This window comes from Hypanus sabinus, chromosome 22, assembly GCF_030144855.1.
Source record: "Hypanus sabinus isolate sHypSab1 chromosome 22, sHypSab1.hap1, whole genome shotgun sequence".
NCBI classification, from domain to species: Eukaryota; Metazoa; Chordata; class Chondrichthyes; order Myliobatiformes; family Dasyatidae; genus Hypanus; species Hypanus sabinus.
In genome coordinates this window covers 7,019,529-7,044,316 of record NC_082727.1, presented here as the reverse complement: position 1 = coordinate 7,044,316, position 24,788 = coordinate 7,019,529, and the positions used below count along the sequence as shown (strand labels likewise).

Below are 24,788 nucleotides of genomic sequence, written 5' to 3'. Positions count from 1 at the left end.
ACAATGAAGTTTAGGAAGGAAATTCCAGAGCTGAAGATCTTGCCACCTGAAGGATTAATTGACAAAACTTTTGCGAACGAAGAGGAGCTGGAAGAATACTGAGTTTGGAAATTGATAATAAAAAATGTGGAGCATAAATTAAGGAGCATTCATGAGACGATGGAAAGGAACGTTACTCTAGGCTTTTTTTGGTTTCATGCTCAGTCCTCTAGTGAATTTAGTGAATTTCTGACCTCTCCTATCGGATTCCCCCTTTTCTAGCCCTTTATCCCTTTCAAGAATCAACTTCCCAGCTCTTTACTTCCCTCCTCTCCCCCTCTGCCAGTTTCACCTATCATTTGCCACTTTGTACTTCTTCTTTCCCTTCTTCCCCCACCTTCCCCCTTCCTTTCCAGTCCTGATGAAGTGTCTCAGCCCGAAACTTTGACTGATTACTCTTTCCCATAGATGCTGCCTGGCTCGCTGAGTTCCTCTGCCATTCCTCTGCCAAGGCTTTTCTTTTGATTCACCTTTGAAGTATATTGATGTGGACACCAGCCCTGGAGTATTCATCACTCCTGCACGGTTGTCACTGATCTGGGTTCAAACATAATTCACTGCAACCAAAAGGTGACTTCAGAGAGAGAGAGGGAAGAAAAATCAACATTACATCTACAGTACAAACGATTCTGCCAATGTCATTGTGTACCAATCACATAATTGCCTTTCTATCCCCTGTTCCTGCATGAGGAAACACTACAAAATAATAAAGCTCCTTTATCTGTATAAAGCTGGGATGAAAAGTTTGAATAGATTAGAAAATGCATAACATTGTTTAGACCAATGACTTTCACTTAAGTTTCTAAAACGTCCCTTAATTAAGTTGCTGTGAAGACAAAGAGTGTAATAAGCAGGGTGAATTGTAGCCAGTGACAAGTGCTAGAAGTGACTGGGCGAACGGCAGGACTGCCAGTCTGCTTTTGCTGTTGGCTAACGTTAGAATCCTTGGACAAGATCTATGATAACTGAATTTCCTATTTCAAGCTGATGTGCAGGAATTCAACTGGCTTTTAAAAACAATGGGCCTCATTAATAGCTATTAATAGCTGTTCTCTGTCAACAGATTAGCAGTAAGAATGTATTTTTTATTTTATTTTTATTTAAAGATACAACATGGGAACATGTCTTTCTATCCCAAGGAGCCACACCACTCAGTTGCCCTCATTGACCGATTAACCTACTAACCCATACTTCTTTGGAAGGTAAACAAAAGAGAAGATGCATTCGAGAAATCCAGAATAACACACACAAAATGCCGGAGGAACTCAGCAGGTCAGGCAGTGTGTACTGAACTGGAGTAAAGCATTTCACTCCGAGACCCTGCGTCAGGACTCACCTTTAGAATGTGGGAGGAAACTGGAGCAGTGGGAGAGCACACAAACTCCTTACAAGCAGCAGCAGAAACTGAACCCAGGTTGCTGGCCTGTAAAGTGTTATGCTACCAGAAACCCCACATCAGACAAAGTGCTTCACCATCATTATACATTGTGAACAATTAATGACTTTGCTCAGACAGGGGCCAATGATCGTCAAAAAACATTTCATTATTTATTGCATTTTAATTACAGGTCTACCGACTATGGAACAACGTATGAGAAGCTGAATGACAAAGTGGGCCTCAAAACTGTACTGAGCTACCTCTATGTCTGTCCTACCAACAAGAGGAAGGTAAAAAACAAATCTGTCACTATGCTGTGCAAGAGAAGATGTCTCACCTTAAATCAATATATGCATAAGTACAAACAGGGAATGTCCTTGACAAGCGGAGAATTGAAGTCAGTTTCATTAATTTGCCTTGTTGGTTGATTCACTGCTCTGTATTCCCTTTACTGGCTGCCTTATTAACGGTGATTGTCAAAGGAAGTTGACTGGTTGCCCACCTCCTGAGCAAAGTTGTCTGCGGAGATCTATTTCTCTCTATTTCTGTTCACTAAAACATATGCTAGGTTATTACCTCTTAGAAACAGAGCCTGTAAGTGCCCACAGGGAGCATGGTACATCTTCATGAAATACTGTACGGCAGTGTTAATAACATCTTCAACTGCTGCATATCAAAGACAGGGTGGGCTATGATCTAAAAGAGTCATATATACCTTCATCAAATGCAGTTTGTTGCAAAGATGTTTTGTATGCCCTTATGAATAAGAGACCTGAGACCATGGTGTGGAATAAATGAGAATTATGAGTATGCTAGTCCAAAACTCTTCTCTTAATTGTACAACTGGATCACAGCCTTGACTGAATTATTAGGCAGAAGAATATGAAAGAGTTTGCTGTAATTCCAATTGTCAAATATGGTTTTGCCTAATGCTGATCAAAGCATATGATTGTATAAAAAACATTAGACATTGGGCTTAATTATATCTCAAGACCATACTGTTGTAAACAACTGATGAAGGCAGAGTAAAATTAGATAGTGTTGTGATAAGCTGGGAGAGGCAGCATCTTACTGAATAACAGTGTTACACAACTAAAGCTTTATTCTTCTGATCCCTACTAGACTTGACTAATACAAAACAACACTCAGATCATAGTTTAATATGTTATAGTACAATAGCATTTCTATAAGACCTTTCAAGAAGTCAAGTGATCCCAAAGACCCAGTCAATGGGTGAATTTACTATTCACAGTAAATGCAATTGCAATTATCTGCAGAGAAAACTGTCGCGAGTATTGCAGTAACAGCCAGCTAAGAGGCATATTGATGACGACAGAGGGATGAATCTTTGCTAGGACACTGGGGAGAATTGCCTGTGCCTTTTCAACATACTGCTAGGAGATTATTTACAGCTGCCTGTAATAACCAAGAGAGCTATTATGTAATACTTTAATAACGTGTCACTTCAGAGAGTTCAATACTCCCTCTGTTCCATACTTTGACATCAGCCTAACTGTTGTGAGCAGGACTTGAACTTGTAACCATCACAGGCCCTTCACCCCATAATGTTGTGCTGACCTTTTAACCAACTCTACGACCAATCTAACCCTTCCTTCCGTTTTTTTATCATCCATGTGCCTATCTAAGAGTTTCTAAATGGTCCCTAATTTATCTGGCTCTACGATCATCAACTGACTCACCATTGTCTGTGTAAAAATAAAACTTACTTTTCTATACTTTCCACCAGGCACCTTAAAATTATGCCCCCACTATATTAGCAATTTCCTTCCTGGGAAAAGTCTCTAGCTGTACATTTATCTATGCCTCGTATCTAAGGTTAGATTAACTGGCCTATAATTTCTTTCTCCTGCATTTATCTCATCCTCCTTCATTCTAAAGACAAAAGCTCCAGGTTACTCAATCTATCTTCATAAGAAACACTCTCTAATCCACACAGCATCATGCCACATCTCCTCTGCACCCTCTATAAAGCTTCCTCATCCTTCTTTTAATGAGTGATCGGAACTGAGTGCAATACTCCAAATATGGTCTAAGCAGTAGAGTCTTTTGGGCTGCAACGCCACCTTGCAAATCTTGAACTCAGCCCCTTGACTAATGAAGGCCAGTGCACCATGTGTCTTCTTAACAACCCTATCAACTGTAGGGTATCACAGTAGCATGGCAATAAGCATGATACTTTTACAGCTCGGGCTGTCAGAGCTAGGAGTTCAATTCCAGTGCCATCTGTAAGGAATTTGTACTTTTCCCCCAAGGCTGCATGAGTTTCCTCCCAGAATTCAAAGACATAATGGTTGGTAGGTTCATTGGTCATTGTAAAGTTGTGCTGTGATTAGGCGAGGGTTAAATAGGTGGGTTGCTGGGTGGATTGGAAGGGCCTGTTCTGCACGATATCTTTAAATAAGTAAATAAATGTTTGTGGCTAATTTGAGGGATTTATGGACGTAGACATGAGGGTTCCTTCACACTGCTAAGATCCCTGCCATCAACCCTGTGTTCTGCCTTCAAATTTGACCTTCCGAAGTATGCACTTTGGTAACATTACTTCTGTCTGCCTTTGGTAATTCATCTGTTTGCTGCTTGGGAGTGAATTACAGTTTTGTGCTGCTATAAAGTTTAGTCATCGATATAAATCCCTGGCACTCCATACGTGTGGACTGCGAGACTAGTCATCCGTTGATATTCATACCAGAAATACAGATTGGATGTCTGCGATTTAATTCATGTTTTGTAGACTGCTGAGCTCATTTGCACCGGAGACCTTTGGATTTACCCGTGATTTGAGTACATCATCCCATCTTTTTGAAGGAATGTTGTTTTCAGAGTTTAAAGTTCAAAATAAGTTTATTTTCAAAGTACATATACGCCATCAAGTACAAAGCTGAGGTTAATTTTCTTACAGGCATACTCAGTAGATACAAAGAAGCACAAGTACAAACAGCCAAAGTGCAAAAGATAAACTGCGAATGTATAACAAAGAAAAAGAGTAATAATAATAAATAAGCAATAATAATTGAGAATGAGTTGCAGACTGCTTAAAAGTGAATCCCTTTCTGATGTTCCTCTCTCCTGGATGAGATATTGGTCACTGTGCTTGCTCGAGTTGGCTCTAAAGATTGGATGGTACTTTCTCAGCCTCATATGGTGCTTCAAATCTGATGAATTATATTCACTTTCATACATTGCAACTAGATTCTGCTGCTTTATCTCAGAAGTGGAGGTGTCAATGATGATTGCACACTGTTCAGTTTCATTCCCAACTCCTCAGCAAGAATAGGCAAGAGACATGGGCTAATATGTCACAAGTGACATTTGAGCCACACAAGTGCTCGGCAATACTGTGCCCAACAATAGGTTCAATAGGTACATTTAATGTCAGAGAAATGTATACAATATACATCCTTCAATTCTTTTTCTTCGCAAACATCCGTGACAACAGAGAAGTGCCCCAAAGAATGAATGACAGTTCGACATTAGAACCCCAAAGTACCCACTTTCCATGCACAAACAACAGCCAGGCAACGCCCCTTCTCCCCCACCAGCAATAAAAATGTCGGCGCCCTCCAGAGCACTCAAGCGTGCAGCAAAGCATCAATAAAGACACAGACTGGCAGTACCCCAAGAGCTACTTGTTCACCCAGTAATTCAATATACCACAGGCTCTCTCTCTCTCTCCAGAAAATGAGATGCCCCTGTTTCAGAGTGAGAGGGGAGACATAGAACCATACCGAGCAACTTGCTGATTGATGATGTTAAAAGTCTGTGGCATTGCTTTTTCTGAGCTCTGTGTCCAGAGAGTCAGCTGAAAATCTGGCACCTGAAGGCCCGTTCACTTTCCAGCTCACGTCTTTGGGATATCAAAACGCGGCTGGCTGTGAGACTGCAAGCAGGTCCCAGTCCCGCAAAGAACCAAAGTCAGTGTGTAACTCCAGGTCAGGGTCTTCAAAAGAACCCTGAAAAGGGAAAATAGAGATATTAAAGTTGGAAATAGAGATGTTTCTGAAAATGCAAGTAAAGGGGTCGCCATTTATTGCCATTTTGACTTTGCTCTGCCCTCCAAACAAGAGAGCGAGTTCAACCATGTATCTGTAATATTCATGGGTTTTACCAACAATATTAATGGATGTGATGAGAAATGGGTCTCACTAACCAGAAGGCCCCCCCCACACACTGCTAATAGAGTACTACAGAGCAGAAACAGACCCCTCAGCCCATTTAGTCCATGACAAGCTATTATTCTGCCTTGTCCCATTGACCCACGCTGGACCATAACTTCCATATCCCTCCCAGCCATATCCTTATTCAGACTTTTCTTAAATGTTGAAATCGAACCCACATTCATTACTTTGTCCCACACTCGCACAACTTTCATGGGAAAAAGGTTAAATATTTCACCTTTCACCCTTAACCTATGACCTTTAGCTCTAGCCTCACACAAACTCAGTGGAAAAAACCTCCTTGCATTTTGTATACCTCTATCAAATTTCCCCCATTCTCTTAAACTCCAGGGAATAAAGTTCTAAAATCTATTACACTGCAATTATAAAGAATACAGTTAAGGCAACGTAAGTGTAGTAGCATAGTGGTTAGAGTAATGCTACTATAGCTCAAGGCATTATGGAGTTCGGAGATCAATTCTGGCACTGTCCTGTAAGGAGTCTCTCTACATTCTCCCTGTGGAATATGTGTGTTTTTCTTTTGGGTTCTCTGATTTCCTCCCACAGTCCAAAGACATACTGGGTAGGTTAATTGCTTATTGTAAATTATCCCATGATTAGGTAAGGTTAGAATCGGGGTTGTGTGGTTGCTATGGTGGCATGACTCGAAGGACTGGAATGGTCTACTCCACCTGTATCACTAATTAAATATAGCCTTTGTAAAACACCACCCTGAAATTGCACAATGCTTAACAAGATGATAAACAACAGAGCAAAGTATACACAAAGAAATTACCTGGAATGAGTGGCATTTGTATTAAAGTCACAGGGCCATAGGGATTATGCAGAATGGCCTTTTCCATCATCCCTGCCTAGCCCTGTTCAATGGTTGTGTCACTCAGTAGATGTTGTTCCTGCTCTCTGTATGTCTTTCTTTCCCTTTTATCCAGCTAGTTATTATTGTAACTGGTACAAGAATCCTCACAGCCAAATGAAACATTACTATTGCTTTCTTACCCAGACAACAATCTTCAACTTTACAAGATAAACAAGGGGATCTGTGTGGTGATAGGTAAAGGCGTTGAATTGCTGTGGATCTGGTTTTGTGTGGAAACTAACACTTTATTCCAATCTTCCAATCCAATGCGATTAAGGAATGAATACTTCAGGGAGGAACTTACGTGCTCTCAGAAGAGTGACTTGTCTCCTTGATATCTGAAAGCAACCATAAAATCATCACTGCCATAATCCTTCTCTTTGCTTCGGTACTACAGTGGGTTGTAATGCCTTTCTAATATTTTAAGCACGTACGTGATTCATAGCAAGCATTCCATTAATGGCTTTTTTTGAAGCCACGCTCTGAACTTATTGCAACTCAGCTGCATAATGTGTGTTGCAGTAATGAATATTAGAGCAAAATATGCATAGATACTGAAATGGTCTGGAATAGAATTTATTCTTTAAACTATCACAAAATCACAGAGTAATATTCCGCAGGGGTTTCAATCGACTGAGCTTGTGTTGATTTTCTGTAGACCCATCCATTTCACAACTCATTCCCTCTTATCTCCTTCAAGTGTTCATTCAACCCCATCTTGGCAATCACTATTGAATCTGTATCTACCACTTCTGGAGATAACTCATTCCAGACCATTTCCAGAGGTCAAAGAGATGCAGGGAAGTTCCCTTCTTTATCAGACCACTGGTTCTCTTCATGATCACCTCAGTTTTCATGCTCCTTGGTTACTGGGTTTTATTCTTTGACTAAGATAGCATCGTAATTCTTCCTATGTTGCTCAGTGTCAGACGCAATGGCACAGCTGATAGAAGTGCTGACTTCCAGCTCCAGTAACTCTGGATCAATCCTGACCTCTGGTGCTGTCTATGTGGAGTTTGCACCTTCTCCCTGTGACGGCCTGGATTCTCTGGTTTCCAAATGATTTACAGGTTGACATGTTAGTTGGCCCCTGCAGAGAGCCCTTAGTGGGTCAATGAAGGGTAGAATCCTGGGAGGAATTAATTGATGTGCGGACACAGTAGACTACAGGGAAAATTACAGGGGAATGGGATTGCTTCATGAGCTAATGTGAAATCAATAGCTCAGAATGGTCCTCTGCTGTGTTGTAAGGATACTGTACATATATTAGTTTGACAATTTTTCTGGAACATTTTCCTTCAATAATGATGCTATAAGTTGTGCTGTAAAACTAGAGTAACATTTTAATGTAGGGAAGCCAACTTGAGATGCTCTCACACAAACTTTAGGGAGCTTGTTAGAGAAATATGGGGAAACAGTTTCTTCGGGGTCAGTACACAAAGCATAAGTACAAAGGTCTTCTTCATACAGGAAGAATTTGAAACTCATTGTACTGGAACTAAATTCAAAATCAGAATTAAATTTATTATTATTACTGATACAACATGAAATGTGTTGTTCTGCTACTAGAATACAAGTAAAGACATAAAATTATCATAGATTACAAAATAATTAAATATTGCAAAGAAAATGAATAATTTAAGTTGTGTTCACAGGTCATTCATCAGTCTGATGGTAGGGGGAAGAAAATATTCAATGGAACTTCTCAAATGTAACTGGGCATGAAGGTGAATTGGATTTTTTGCGAAGTCTTATGGTAGGTAGGCAATGGGACAACACTGAACAACCTGCTCCAAGATCTACTTGGGCATGATGGGCTGAAGAGCCTCTCTCTGTGATTCTTAATGCTGGATTATACTGATAACTGGCTGATGGAACCATGGAGAACTGCAGTCTCTCTGCAGTGTGGAGGGCAGTGACACATGAGAACTCAGAGAATGAGTAACTCAGTCCCTGAACTCATTAATGAGAGATCAGGGCTTTGTAGCTGTGCCAAGAGGCCAGATCTACTGTGTCTTTATGTCAGCCATAAATTTAGGTAATTTTTTGTTTAATATATATATTTAAGTTTTTAATTAATTAAGGTCAGCTTAAAGCATTTAAATGCATTCCATATTTATAATTTTTATATGTATAATATATTAAGGGACATAGTTAAAGTGGATGGTCAGCAACCTTCTCCCAAGGAGGAAATGGCTAAAGTGAGAGGGCATAATTTTAAGGTGATCTGAGGAACGTATATCAGAGGTTTTTTTTCACAGATAGTGGTGGGTGCATGTAATGTGCTGCCAGGGCTGGGGGTAGGGGCAGGTACATTAGGCACACTTAAGAGCCTCTTAGATAGGCACATGGATGAAAGGGAAAAGGGTGGGCTATCTGGGAGGGAAGGGGTAGCTTGATCTTAGAGTGGGTTAAAAGGTCAGCAGTCAGCATAACATGGGCCAAAGGGCTTGTGCTTGTCCCTGCTCTAAATAGTTTTCATATTTAATTATCTTTACCTAATTCTTTTTGAACAGCTGTAAGATATCAGAGGACACAGGATCATTGCAGGCCATTGGAGTGGTCTGAGGGCAGGGTCTTAACTCTTGTTGCTTGCAGCCCAGGCAATGCTTGTTGACCACTGGGGCTGATGAAGAGGTCACTGTACTGCTGTGGTGGGTGCTTTGTGACTGGAGAATGTTAGTGTGCCCGTTGGGATATGTGATGTGGATGGTGGGAGAAGGGTAGCCCATGAGTTACAAATTCAATCCAGTTGTTCAATCGTATCACCATTTGGTGATCCATTGTTTACCTTTTTATACTTCCGCCTTAGGCACCTATTGCAACCCCGCAAATGTTGCTCCATTACTTTCTCATCCATGTAGTTTCCATTAAGTGGGATTCATTGCTCATTGTATTCAGTTAAATGTTCTGAACTTGCTCTATTGCCATCCTCAATAGAAATTTGAGTGCAAGAATTATTTTGGCTGGCACTTAAGTCTTGCACATTTGGAGGACTTGTGGATTAAATGAGGTGTTAACTATGGTTTTGTAAGCACTCTCAAGTGGCAGCAAAAGACCCATGGCACTGTATTTATGTGTGGAGTAATGTGGAGGCTAATTTAGTAGATTACCTATCAGTGGCAGAGAATTCATTTAAAGAATTGAATTTGAATCTCACCACACAGCAAGGAATCTGTTCATTTAGCGATCATGTTGATTGTGTAACTATTGGATAGTCATGATAGCATAACTAAGTCGCTAAATGTTCTTCAGGAAAGTAAATCCACCATCCTTACCCGATCTACCTGCCTGAGACTGCACTCCCATTGAGGTAGCTGACTTCTTAAAATTCACTCATCTCAGGCCAATTATAGTTGCATGATAAATGGCAGTGATGTCTGATTGAGTGAACCATCATCAAAGGATTGCGAGGACTGAGAGGAACTTTGAGTTCTCTCTTCCATCCATCAGAGATATCAGGGCCCTTAGAACTGACAATCTTATAGATCTTTTAGATAGCGGGGTCAAGGGATATGGGGAGAGGGCAGGAACGGGGTACTGATTGTGTATGACCAGCCATGATCACAGTGAATGGAGGTGCTGGTTGGAAGGGCCGAATGGCCTACTCCTGCACCTATTGTCTATTGTCTAATTCCCTCCCATTCATGAAACAATCTCTTTGACCCCTTACCATCAGGCAGAACATACCATAGCATTAAGACAGGAACTATTAGGATGGGGAACAGCTTCTTCCCCCAGGCCATAAGACTACTGGACTAACTGGCCACTGTCCAGATCTCATCACGTATGAAGACGTGGCAGATGGAATGTACTGTAGCGAAGTCTATGGCCATGCTCTTTCATAGAAAGAATAAAGGCACAGACTATTTTCTTAATGGTCAGAAAATTAAAAAATCAGAGGTCCTCTTGCAGGATTCCCTAAAGGTTAATTTGCAGATTGAGTCGCTGGTGAAGAAGGTAGGGCAATGTCAGAATTCACTTTGAGAGGATTAGAATATAAAACCAAAGATGTAATGCTGAGACTTTCTAAAACACCAGTCAGACCACACTTGAAGTATCGTGAGCAGCTTTGGGACCCTTATCTAAGAAATGGTGTGCTGGTATTGGAGAGGGTCCATAGGAGTTTCACGAGAATGATTCCGGGAATGAAAGGATTAATGTACGAGGAGATTCTGGGCCTGTACTCACTGGATTTTAGATCTATATGGTGGGGGGGGGGGGGAGGCCTCAGTGGAAGCTTTTTAAAATATTGAAAGGCCTAAATGGAGTGGATATGGAGAGGATGATTATCATGGTAGGTTAGCCTAAAACCAGAGGGTACAAAGGGACATTCATTCAGAAAAGAGATGAAAAGGAGTTCCTTTAGCTAGAGGGTAGTGTATCTGTGGAATTCATTGCCATAGGCATCTGTGTAGGCCAAATCATTGGGTATATTTCAAGCGGAGGTTGACAGTTCTTGATTAGTAAGGGTGTCAAAGGTTATGGGCTGAAGGCAGGAGAGTGACTCTGAGACGGATAATAAATCAGCCATAATGGAGTGGGGGAGCAGACTTGATGGGCTGAATGGTTGAATGACAATAAACTGAACTCTATCTTTAACAAAAAAATACCCCCATCCTCATTACTAAAAATAATAACTCGAGCATTATTTCATCACTATTTGTTGGATATTCTTGTGCATAAATTGGCTCACGATTATCCTCATATTTCAACATTCTGAATATACTTCACTGGCTGTATTGTTCTTTAGGACATCCCCTGAGATCATGAAAGAAACTGAATAAGACCAAGTTCTTTCTTTGTAGCTGTCTTCTGTCTCACAGTCCATTAGTTCTATTATTAGAAATGCCCCTCAATTTTGCTACAGATGCTAGTAATCACTTAGTAGAGCATACCTCATTTGAAGTTATTTTGTCATCTGCTTTATTATTTGCATCATGAGATGGGAAGTTGGAACTCACCATTGAGGAGATGCGTGAAATTTCACATGACTTTTTCCTGGGATTGTAGGCAACTTTAATGTATATTTAAAGGTTGGAAGCATATAATTTAATTCTTAAATCCAAGTCAAAGTCATAAATTCCTAAGCTAAACAAAGCAGATTCCTGTCAGGTCCTGTGTAACCATTCTGTTCAAGTGGAGAGAAGGAGTAATGCAAAGCATTTTCTAACAGTTAAGTGTGACTGCAGAAATTCAATGGAGCCTATGACATCTGTGACAGGTGAAATTACAAAGGGATCCACCTAATGAACAAATAAATGTAGTTCCAGACCCATTGAGGTAGTTGACTTTTTAGAACTCCCTTTTGGTACTGTTGTATTCTACAAATTTTGCCATCTAGAGGTTCAAAAGTCAAAAATGAGTCATGAGACTTGGTGGTTATGTCCTGTTTTATGAAGTGTAACAACAACAAAAAACAAAGAGGCAGTGGTTGCCTGCTATAAAAAACCATCTCCAACTAAAAAGCTAACAATATTCCAGTAATAACAATGAACCTATAAAATGGCTAGATTTAAGTAGTAAAGCTAAGAGGATTCTAGAAAAATACAGAAGTAACTGCTACAATTGCTGAAAAATTCACTGAACAATTATGCGTACATAGGTGATTAGATAAAAAATAAAAACAAGCATAGGAAACTTAAAGTACAAAATTGGATTTGCCATTTTGACTCCATGCTACTGCGTGATACAGTTTTGTTGAAAGGTGGAGTTTTATTTTCTGCCTAAAGTTTAAAAGGTCATTGCCGGCAGTTTCGTTACAATATTGCCAGTTAAAAGTCAGTGGAGAGTGGCAATCGGAGTTTGGGAGCTAAAAGATCGAGGAAAGTCGATTTCGAGGGTGAAACAGATTCAACCTTGTTTGATCCTCATTCGGAAGGAATTCGTTGGCTGTGCCCGTATTAGCCCCTGCGATAAGAGCAGAAAGGGTTGGGTGCACAGTTTCGTCAAGGAAAGGTCCGTGCCTTTAAGCCGTTTCATTTTCATCTTCGTAAATTCTCTGGGAAAAGTATAGTTCGACTGGGAACTGCAGCAACACGACGTGAAAGAGAATTTAAATCGTCTAAAAAAGTCTCTCCTTTAATGGACTGTAAGCATTTTGAACTTTCGCAGTACTACTTTGAAGAACTGTTTTTGCAACATCGCTTTATGAACTGTTTTTGCTTTATCCCTTTAAGAACTGTTTAAGCTGCCGCACAGCAGCTGATTTCCAGTTGTGTTAGTCGTTTGTTTACTTCTGGGGTTTGTTTTCAGTGTTTAACAAATGTTTTATTTGTTATAAAAAAACCCTGCCTCACTTATATATTTATTGTTGCTGAATCCATAACACCCCCCATTTCAGCAGTATGGTAGTCCTGCCCTCCATATGTCATCAGTCTCTCTCTAGCTGGAGTACTGTGAAATGATCAGAAACAATACCACATTTCTCTCTCACTACTATTGTCATCTCGTTATGACCAGTGAACCAGTGTAGTTTTCCCCAACACAATCCTGCTCATACCATTGACTTTGTCTTATTTGTCCGCCTCCCCACCTCCTCTGCAACTTGAAACTTACCCATTTTCCCTTTTTCCAAGTTTTGATGAAGGTAAACATTGGTTCTGTTCCTTTCACCATAGACGCTTCTAGCACTTTTTGGTTTTATTTTGGACTTCCGTGACATTGATGCACGTATGTTTCTCCTTAAATAGGAAAAAAGTGTATGGTAGTCAGAATACTTCCCTACCCTTGTACTCCATCCCCTTGGTATTTGTGTGTGCTGACAAATTGTGTCTTCAGTGAGAATAATGTTGTAAGTTCAGTTGAGCCTCTACGTTTTTGGCTCAGGTTTAAATGAAGAGATGTGATTAGGAGAGAGTGAGTTTTTCGATTCAGTTCTCTCACTTGGGGGTCACTTCCTCAGGGAGGATCTAAAACTCTGAAACAAGTCTGTGATTCTATGTCCCTGATCCTCAATTGGTTAACCAGAAAGCAGTAACATCATGCATTCCTGTGCAACATCTCAGCTCTGTCAATTATCCCAGCTCTTGCTGCTCACTGCATCTCATGGCCTTGCGGCTTGATACCATTAATATAATGCCCATCAGATGTCCATGCAATTGTTCTGTGCACTCTTGTCTCTCCAGCAAGTCTGTTAAACCCCCATAGCCATTTTACACTTGATTCTGGCAGATTACTTGAAGGACTGAACTGGAACTGCACCCAAACTTTTGGGGTTATAGTGTAGCATTGCTTTGAAATGTTGTCCTAGATCTTTCACACTTTAAAGGATACATTAAACGATGCAATATTGGAACAGGAAAAAAGCTGTTGGACGAACACAGCAGGTCAGCCAGCATCTGTGGAAGGGAAGTGGGCAGTCGATGTTTTGGGCCGAGACCCATAGTCAGAGAGCTAGCCAGTATAAACAAATGAGGAGGAAGGTTGGGGCAAGATCTGGCAAGCAATAGGTGGATCTAAGTGAAGAGTTCATTAGCAGGTAGAGTCAGGTGGGGGAGAGAAGGGTAGAGGTAGTGCCAGTGGTGGGGAGGTGACTGGTGGAGGCAACAAGGGGCTGCAGATTGTGGAATCTGATAGGATCAGGAAGGAAGGTGAAAAGTGGAGTCAAATGAGAGAGTTAGGTAGATTGGGGATAGGAAACACAATGGGGAAAGTGTTGGGATGATGGTTAGATGGGATCATTAGAAAAAGGGGAAAGAAACCAGATCATAGGGGACTGGAATGGGCATTAGGAGTTAGGAAATAATGATTTATGGATGAGTGGATCTGGGTAGATCAGAAGGAGAGAGAAAGGGACAAAGGAGGAAATAGGTTACCTGAATTCAATGTTCATGCAGTTATATTACAGACTACACAGGCATCATGTTCCAGCAAAATAGAATAGGAAGACCAGAGATCATTCAATGTTCTGTATCTTGCACTATATTTGGTGCATCATGTACCCTTGAGTCACAGTTTCTTTGGTTGTGAGATTACATACAAAATCTATTTATAGTTGTAAAGACTGGCCAGTAGTGTGAAGACTGCACTTCAACCTTTAGATCCTAGATCACACTCATGGGGCTGCTGTGGTCCTTCACTTCCAGTGGCAGATTGGAGAAAACATTGTGTCCACCAACCATTGACAGGCAAGGGACAGCCAATAAGATACACTGTACATGCTCAGGCATTGCTGTGAGGATCAGCAATGATCCTCACAGAGGATCGGAAACCAACCTTTCAATTTGCAAGAACCATGCAGTAAATAACTGATTGCAATTAGTAGATAGATTTTGGATTCAGTTCCCTCATGCAAGAACATTGCTGCAGATGAAATAATGGCCATACTGATTTTCTGCTCTCAAATTTGACATTTGATAGATAATTTCAGAATCAGAATAAGAATCAGATTTTTCATCAGTGATGTACATATATTATGAAATGTGTTGTTTTGTGGTAATACTATACTGCAAAATGTAAAAAAAAATTATAGTAATTTACAATAATAAATAAACAAATAACTGGATAGATGTATAGTGCAAATGAAAAGTAGCAAGGCCGTGTTCGTGCATTCCTGAGTTGATCAAAAATTTGATGATGGAGGGAAAGAAACTTCTTAAACCACTGAATGTGAGTTCTCAGGCCCCTGTATCTCCTTCCTATTGGTATTGATGAGAAGAGTGTCTGTTCCTGATGGTGAAGGTCATTAATGATGGATGCATCTTTCTTGGGGCACTGCCTTTTGAAGACACCCTTGATGGTGGGGTGGGTTGGACCTTGATAGAACTGGATGAGATGCTCTGGATGGTGGGGTGCGTTGGAACTTGATGGAGCTTGATGAGGCAATTCTTTTATTGTAATTGTCAAGTTCTCTACGACCAGAGTCACATCATTGTCACAACAGGACTTGAACACTATTCCTGCTGATGCACCAGACCAATCTTGGGAGAATGAGAAATTTTCTGATGGCAAATTATCTGCTGTATAAACAAAGGAGGAATTGGCAGAAGGCCCAGGTGAATCTTGGTGAACTGGACAACAATGTTCACCATTACAGATTTTCCCTAAAAGTAGAGATTTCATTAAAGTGTATCATTGCATATTTGTAGGATTTGCTGATTGGAAGCAGTTTGTCATCATTACAATACTCCAATTAATTGGGCCACAGATATGAGCTTTTGCGTATTAGTCCAATGTCCATTGAATATGAGGAGAGGTAATGAGCTTGACAAGAATCCTTTATTAAGGACCCTCACCTTCTGAGATACGCCCTCTTCTCATTACCTCCATAAGGGAGGAGATACAGGAGCCTGAAGACCCATACTTAATGATATAGAAACACCTTCTTTCCCTCTGTCATCAGATTCCTGACCAGTTCATGAACCCATGAACACTAACTCACTTTCCTTCTTTTTATTATAGTACTATTTATTTATGTTGTAAATTATAGAAATTTATGTCCATCTGGATCCTTCTTATCACTTATTAATTGTGGATAATATCTGCTTCTCAACACAACCCTGTTAAATTGGTGGGGTGGTGTGAACAGTTATTAAATGTAATCACTGTGCATATGCACATATCCTTTATGTGGTTAGTAATTACTAGCCGGAAGACCATGCCCCTGGCACAACCCTGGCTGGTAATACACAGTTCGTGGTTGCTGAAGTAATTTAACCAAACGCTGTGTTAACCCTCGCTCAATGCACAAACTCTCCTTTCAAAAGTTGGCATCTGACTCGGTCTGAACTTATTGGGCAATGTTCTGGAATCCACTCAATGCAGTTGAAAGATATTAATAGCTTGGAATTATTTATGCAAAGTTCAATCCTTAGTTTGCACCTATCTCATCTTTTAATGATTGATGATTCACCAAGCAACTTCTATTAGCATATCAGTGAGAGCAAAGAGGAATGGACTGATATTTTATTAGTGATGTCAAAGGTAGAACTAATACAACATGACGACAGTTTTTCTGTGTGTTTTATTCCAATATCTAGTTTGTTTCCATAGTACTCGAAGATCCAAGTAGAGAAGTATTCTTTCTATCTGCCGTTATTGCAGTCTGTATGTGATGATAACAGGAGAGTAAAAATGAAAATGCCTCGGGATATTATTGCGGGAAATAAATCACTTTGGTTGAAGTTGGTTATTTTTGTTTCCTTGTTGACTGGTTGGAGCACAAATCCAGCCAGATAACATAATGTTTCTGATCATTGGTTTTTCGAGTGTAGGTATTTGGTGGAGGACGACTCATCTCATGACACAGCTCAGTAGTGTGAAGGCATATGGTTCCCTTCCTCCATGAGTGCAATTCCAATAGCACTCAGGAAACGCAACATAATTTACTGAACAGTAGCCCCACGATCAGCACTCTTTTGACAATCATTCACTCCAGCACAACTACCATCGGACAAGGTACAAGGAAAAGCTTGAAGGCACACACTCAACCTTTTAGGAACTGCTTCTTCCCTTCCACCATCAGATTTCTGAATGGCCCATGAACCAACCCATAAACACTACCTCACTATTTTAATCTTTTTTGGATCAATTAGGGTCAACTTTTTTTCCATATACAATTATGAGTATTAGGAGATTGCCAGTGCTACTTGCATCAAAAAGTATCGGTATTTAATAATTATACCGAATGTATAAGAATAAAGTTAAAGTATAGATGTGGAATAAAATGTTCATAAGAACTGGAATGTATTTACAATGTAAACAGCAATACAAAAAGTGTTTACTGTGCAGTGCAGTGACTAGGGTAAAAGACAAAGAGGGGTTAACTAAAGCGGTCGATCAGATTCATTGCCTGTAGGAAGAAATTAAGGTGGCATGACATTTTTGTTTTTGTTTTAATAGCCCTGTGGAAAGCTGTTCTGGAAGGGAGGTTTCCGAAAATGCTTTTTGATGGGTGGGTAATATCTGCAATGATTTTCCACTCGTCATGAAGCGTGTTGTGTAATGGCCACAATTTGCTGTCACAAATCAACAAATTTCACAACCTACGTCAGTGATAATAAACCTGATTCTGATTCTGAATCTGAGTACCATGTAGAAAAGAAAATACATCAGATTTTCTTTATCGGGAACTTCCCAACCTACCTGGAAAGGCAAGGATTAGGGCCTGTCATTGTCTCTAGGTCAAAATCTTGGAAGTCCTGAGTCTATTTTCAAAAGTCTTCACCACAAGGACCGCAGTGGTTGAAGGAAACAGCTCCCTACTCCCTACTGAAAGTCAGTGAGGGATAAGCAATACATAGTTAGCTTAAAACATAGAACACTACATCACAATGAAGGCTCTTCGGCACATGATGTTGTGTTGACTTTTAATGTACTCTAGAGAAATCAAACCCTTCCCTCCCACATAGCCCTCAATCTTTCTAAGAGTTCCTTAAATGTCCCCAATGCATTTACGTCTATCTCCACCCCAACAGAGTATTCCACACACTCACATCTGTGTAAAAAGTTTACCTCTGACATCCCTACTAAACTTCCCTTCCATCCTTAAAATTATATCCTCTCATTTTAGCCATTTCCCCTCTGGAAAAATGGCCTTGGCTATCCATACGATAAATGCCTCTTGTACACCTCTATCAAGGCACTGGTCATCTTTTTGCAAACAAGAGAAGATCTGCAGATGCTGGAAACCCAAGTAACACACACAAAATTCTGGAAGAACTCAGCAGGCCAGGCAGCATCTAAGAAAGAATACAGTTGACCTGCTGAAGGGTCTCAGCCAGAAATGTCGCCTGTACTCATTTCCGTAGATGCTGCCTGGCTTGCTGAGATGCTGCTGCATTTTGTGTGTGTTGCTCCTCTCATCCTTCTTCGCTACAAAGAGAAAAACCCTAGCTTGCTCGTCCTACCCTCATAAGACATGCTCTCTAATCCAATGAATCTCTTCTGCACACCTTTCTAAATCTTTGTATAAAGAGGCGACCAGAATTGAACACAATATTACAAGTGTGGTCTAACCAGGATTTTATAGAGCTTCAACATTACCTCGTGGAGTGAACTCAATCCCCGGACGAATGAAGGCCAACACACCATGAATAGCCCAATCAACTTGCATGGAGGACTCATGGATGTGCAGCTGAAGAGCCTCCTGTCAATATCTGGACATATTATGGAAAGCTGTGTCATTATAGAACCAAATGAAAACTGAGATTCATCGAATGCCACATCCAAAATGCAAGTTAACTTACCTGCCAGTCTTCATGTGATGTTTGACCAATGTTATTCCAAAATGCATTTTCTCCTGACACTCCAGAGTATATTTTTCACCACTGTATTGCTAGTGTTTCTGTCAAATGTGAAACGTGCTCCAAGACAACATCCCATGCACCAAAAATCTTAATGCCATGCCACCCAGGGACTCTTAATAATATTATTTTTGTGTCAGTACCTCCAGTTGAACTCTGTCTTTTTGTGTGTTTTCCCCCTAGTTGTCAGTCTGTGGTTTTGTATTGCCATGTTCTCCTGTCCCCGCTCCTGCTCTACTCCAGCCCCTGTATTACTGAGTACTCCATCTCTCATCTGTTTCTCATTATTACCTGTATTGCTGCCACCTGTGTCTCATTGTGCTCCACCTATCACCTGCCTCTCTGTTTATTGCTCAGTGTATTTCAGTCCTGTGTTTTCACCTGTTTGTTGCCAGATTGTGCCGGTCAGTTTTCCTGAGCCTTTCCATCATTCGTATCTGTACTCTCTCTGTCCGAATATTGACTCTGCCTCTTTCCTGATTCTGGTTTTTGGATTTCTCTGGATGATTTGATCTCTGCCTGAACTTTGACGCCAACTTTGTTTGCACCTCAGGACTTCTTAATTAATATCACGGTGTGCACAGTACTGGGTCTGTGATTGGATCCCTGCTCCAGTGCCCTGACGGTGATATTAATTGAGTAACGAATCCCACAGTGCAACCAAAGTCAGGGTCAAAGTTCATGCAGAGAAAGTATATATAAGAGAAGAAAAAATAATATCACTACTCTTGATTAATATTTCTCAAATTTTTACCTTTCTCCCCGTATCATATAACTAAGAATATATTTATATATTCTTCTGTCCTTAAACATCCATCAACTCCATTCACTGTCCCTGTCTTCAGCTTTAATCCGTTTCACTTTTAAATCTTTGGCTGTGATTAGCGAATATTTGGGAGTTCTTGTGCAAATTCTTCCGCATCCCGATAATCAGTAAAAAATCTTCTTTTTCTGTCATCCAAAAAAATTATCAGGGTTGCCGGGTAGTGCAATATAAATTTATAACCCTTTTCCCATAAAACTTTTTTCACTGGATTAAATTCCTTCTTTCTCTTCAAAAGGTCATAACTTATATCAGGATAGAAAAAAACTGTTTTCCCTTCTATCATCAATGGCCCGTTTCTCTTTCTGGCACATGGGCAGCTGCCTTCAGGATCTTTTCTTTATCTTGATATCTTAAGCATTTTATCAAGATTGATTGTGGGTTTTGATCAACTTGAGGTCTTGATCTTAAGGCTCTGTGAGCCCTTTCAATTTCAACTAACTGGGTTCCTTCGTCCATTTCCAAAATTTCCGGAATCCATTTTTGAAAAAAATTTATTGGATCCTCTCCCTCTATACCTTCATTAAGTCTAACAATCTTAATATTATTTTGTCTGCTAAAATTTTCAAATACATCCACTTTTTCCAACAACCGTTTTCTTTCTGATGTCCAGGCAGAAATATTATCTTCGATTTTATTCACTCTATCAATGGTGTCTCCTGTTGTTTCTTCCAAGTTTTAAATTTTCTTGTCAATTTTGTTCTGTCTTTTCATCATTTTATCAAACATAATCTTCATATTTTTAATATCTTTTTTATTACTTTTAATGCTTTTAATTCATGCTTTATTTGCACCAAAGATTTTTTTTATGTCTCCAATATCACCTCCAACCTCTTCCTGTTGCTCTTCTTTATTTGTCTCTTCATCTTCATCTGATTTATCCAGAGAATCTGATTCCACCTCATATTCACTTTCACTTTCAGTTCCGATCGTAGCTGGGATTTGTAGTTTGGGTTGCTCGTGTTTGTGCATGCCCCTTCCTTCACGCATGCGCAATTCCTGTTGCTCTTTTTTTTTGGAGACGGTTGATGTTGCCGCAATTTCCTGTTCTGTATCGCCGGAGGTAAAATGCAATTAAGCCCGAGGCTCTTTGATGACAGCCGGCCTTGATCCTTTTCCAACTTGTGTTGTCTTCAAAGTAGTAGTTTTCTACTGCTTCTGTTTAGGTGACATATCTTAATACAATCCTGAGTAGTTTATAAGTAATTTTAAAGAAATATTTACTAACTTTTCTTCACTTAAACATTATTTTACTGGTTTTTACGGGAGAGCTGGATTTCCACGTCTCGATCCTATGTCATCGCGTGACATCCCCGCATATGGTTGAATGGCCATTAAACTTGAAATGTTCAAACTCATTACATGATGATGTCATGTGTGGGAACTATCAGCAATTTAGCAAATGAGAATTGCCAAGGATAACTGTTTTATGTTAGCCCAGTTTCTTTTCAATCATGGGACTTCAAATTCCTAGCAAGATGCTGAGCTAGTCATATTCTTTGATATTTGTTCAGAATACACTTGCTATTGTTAAAACTATAAGTGCTGGAAAACTAAGGTCCTATCTCTAAAAGTATGAAGAGTGACTTCAAAAGTGAAAGTAGAAACAGCAATCAGCTTGTTATTCTTAACGTAGGAAGAATCTTTATCGGAGCATCATCCAGCAAAATTTGATATTGAACTACAAGAGCTATCCAAAAGCTAAGTTGATTTTAAGTAGAGTTGACCCAGTCCTGAAGAATGGTGTCCAGCCGAAACATCAACTGTTCGTACCACTCCATAGATGCTGCCTGACCTGCTGAGATCCTCCAGCACTTTGTGTGTGTTACTAAGGAGAAATCGAGCTTGTGATTGGATCACATTCTGTGGGAAAGGGGAGGCTAGAGGATATGCCTAGAGTGGAAGTGGAGAGAGTGTTTCCCTTAGTAGGAGAGTCTAGGATCCAAGGGCACAGTCTCAGTGAAAAAGAACGTCATGTTAAAACTGAGATGAGGAGGAATTTCTTCAGCCTACGGGTTGTGAATCTGTGGGAACTGTTAGAACAGAGGGCTGTAGAGGCAGAGATTTATAGGTAATGGGCTTCATCTTATGAGAAGATGGAGGGAAAAAAGGTCTGCAAAAATTCAGGCATAATTGGATGTTGGTACAGACTCTGTTACAAACCCCGTAACGGGGTCACTTACCAGCAAAGATAGAGAGGTCCGTTGAAGTCTGATGGTACTATCTTAACAGTATTTATTGATTAAAATACACAAAATAATATCAATGCAAACATACAGATAATATATGTCGTCAATACTAAATCTAAACGCGCGGGTAAAATAATAATCAATAAAAAATAGCTCTATCGTTGTCTAGGGGTTAATGTATTGTCCGATGGAAATATAAGAGTCACTGTTAGTTCGTTCAAGCTGCAGCGTTTTGGTTTGAGAGAAAGACGGGTTTAAAACTTGCCCAGTCCTTTTATGATGTCAATCCTTCGAGTTGTTGGGAGTTGGTTTCCCCGTTGTTAGCTAAAAGCCGTTATTCCATGGTGAAGGGCACCGGTTCTGTGGCAAATGGAACCGAATGCACGTGGCCTCCCCACCGGCTTCCACTATTATGGGATCACAAGCATTTCTTCTGGTGCGTACGAGGGGCTGTTCCCACAGACCCTCTTTTATCCTGATTCACAGGGTCTCAGATGTCAATCAGGTTGGGGGATGATGCAATCCCTCCCTCAACCAGCCCACTTTGCCTGAGGGCTTCCACATAACACAGTATTGTAATACACAAGTTCGTCTCCAAGAGACAATGGCCGTTTCCCGTTGCTTTATATCGCCGGTGGGGGGGGGGGGGGGGGGGTGAGGCGGAACAAGACATTCCGCACGTCTCTCTCTCATTTCCTGGGTCTCCTGACCCAAATCAATAGTGATCTTGCAATTTTCACAAAGGAGGGGGGCTACCCCGCACCCTTCGGCCCCTCAGAGCTGTGGTACATTCATAACAACTCAATGAACGGAATGGCCTAATTCTCCTCCTATATCTTATGGTCTTATGGAATGTAATACTTTCACTTCTGTGATGTGTGCTTAAATGCAGTCAAATGACATCAAGGACAAGTTAAGTCAAAAGCCTAAAGGACAAAGTGGTGCTTTTCAGTAAATTAGAAGCATCTCCATTTACGAGACAGGTGGTGAGAAAATAGAAGCTGCAAGCTGGAGATGTAGAATCAAAGATGAGACTGAACACATTTTTTGGATCAGAAGAGATCAAAATACTATGCATTTGTATGAATAAATACCTGCTTGGGAGTACTTGACACCACTGCTAATTCCTCAGCCCTGACATTGACAGGCAAAGATGTTTTTGTTCTATTAAGCTGAGGACCAGCTACTTCTCATGCACCATGACAGCATGCCTTGTTTCGGGTGGCTGTTATACTGGATGGCCATCATAGGCGTTCATAGCTATCTCAAACCCCCAGCACATAACACAGAATGAGTGACAGGCAGATCTGCATCCATCAAAGTCCTGAATTTCAATAACTGCTCAGTGTACTGTCAACTCTCATTTGTCATGCTTGTTGATCTGTGCTCAACTCTTGTCAGCCTATGTAGCCTCTTCACTCTTTTAAGTGATGCTCAATTGTGATTTTGTTTTAATTTCCCAGCATGGAGGTACTTCTTGACCCAACCTCTATTCCCCATTTTCAGATTCAGATTTATTTATCACGGGTCAAACAAACATACCCTTTGTATTCTTTGTGCTGCTAACCTATTGTAGGTGGCAAATTAAGAGGCTCTGTATCTTAGTGTTTGATGTAACACTATTACAGTGCCAGCATTAGGGTTCAATTCCACCACAGTCTGTAAGGAGTTTGTACACTCCCCTCATGTGTTTCCTCCAAGTGATCGGGTTCCTCCCACATTCCAAAAAAATATGTGTTAGTAGGTCAAACACGAGGAAATCTTCAGATGCTGGAAATTCAAACAACACACACAAAGTGCTGGTGGAACACAGCAGGCCAGGCAGCATCTATAGGGAGAAACACTGTTGACGTTTTGGGCCGAGACCCTTCGTCAGGACTAACCGAAAGGAAAGATAGTAAGAGATTTGAAAGTAGTGGGGGGAGGGGGAAAATGCAAAATCACTACGCATGGTACAGGTGAACTCAAGACTGTGCAAAGACAGAGGGAAATTAAATAGAGAAGCAAAAGAAGGTACAGTTACACTGATAACTGAAACAAGATACAGGTGAAAATAATCAAGTAATAATTGGGGAGGAGGAGCATTGGAGGACACTGGTGCCCCCATGTGTTCAGACTGAGGTATGACAACCTCAGTATTTTTTTGGTCTTTTGAAAAATCTACATTCTTATTTTTTTATATAGTCATTTTTATGTATTGCACTGTAGCTGTAAAATCACAAATTCATGATATATGTTAGTGATAATAAGCCTGATTTTGATTCTTATTTAGGTGAACTGAATAACTGTAACTACTAACTGTAGGGGGTCATTATTCACAGTGAAGGATGGTGACCACAGCGGTCAGAACCAAGATCACTGCTTTATTTGTATTTGTAACTTAGGTATGCGTGCACAAAATCACTTTTCCAAATCTCCAATTGCACCAAATCTGTGTGATAAACAGTAAAGGAAATAGTGGAAAAAGACAGAAGAGTTCTACCTGAATGGACATTGAAATTTAATGCAGAGAACTGTGAGATGATGCTCCTTAGCAGAAAGAATAAGGAGCAACAATGCAAATGGTACAGTTCTAAAGCATATGCAGAAATCTCAGCTCTCGGCACACATGTTTATAGATACTTAAATATGCAAAATGAATTAAAATGTAAATTGGATCCTAGAATTCATAAATGGAAGCAAAGAGCCAATAGGTAGGAAAGCTTTGCAAAACATGATGCAATTGCCTCCAAATCAAGGAGAATGTAAAAGTCCTAGAAACGGTACAGAAAAATATGCTGAAGATTGTATATGCCGAGAGAGTTCAGTGAGAAGCTAGGGTTGCTTTGCCTGAAATAACGACTTGAAGGATGTGTCAGGTGTACTGGCCCGGGATGCTTTAGGTAGGGTAGATTCTGAACAGATTTCTTGATAGAGTAAAACTTTGATACTCTGGTACCTTCAGAACTTTGGTGGTGCCAGATTGGATGTTATTCATATCAATTCCATAGTCCCATCTTAATTCACTCTTTTTATTATGTACACAGTATTATGATGTATTTTTCAGTTAACCTGATATTACC

At 40.3% G+C, this 24,788-nt stretch overlaps 1 protein-coding gene across 1 annotated transcript in view; it reads left to right on the top strand.

Moving 5' to 3' along the window:
* LOC132379726 (VPS10 domain-containing receptor SorCS1-like) overlaps nt 1–24,788 on the top strand; it is a 1,404,942-nt gene that overhangs the window by 676,074 nt on the left and 704,080 nt on the right. Inside the window, exon 3 of the mRNA XM_059948015.1 lies at nt 1,608–1,707. Within this exon, the coding sequence (XP_059803998.1) occupies nt 1,608–1,707 (100 nt within the window). The remainder of the gene's footprint in view (nt 1–1,607; nt 1,708–24,788) is intronic.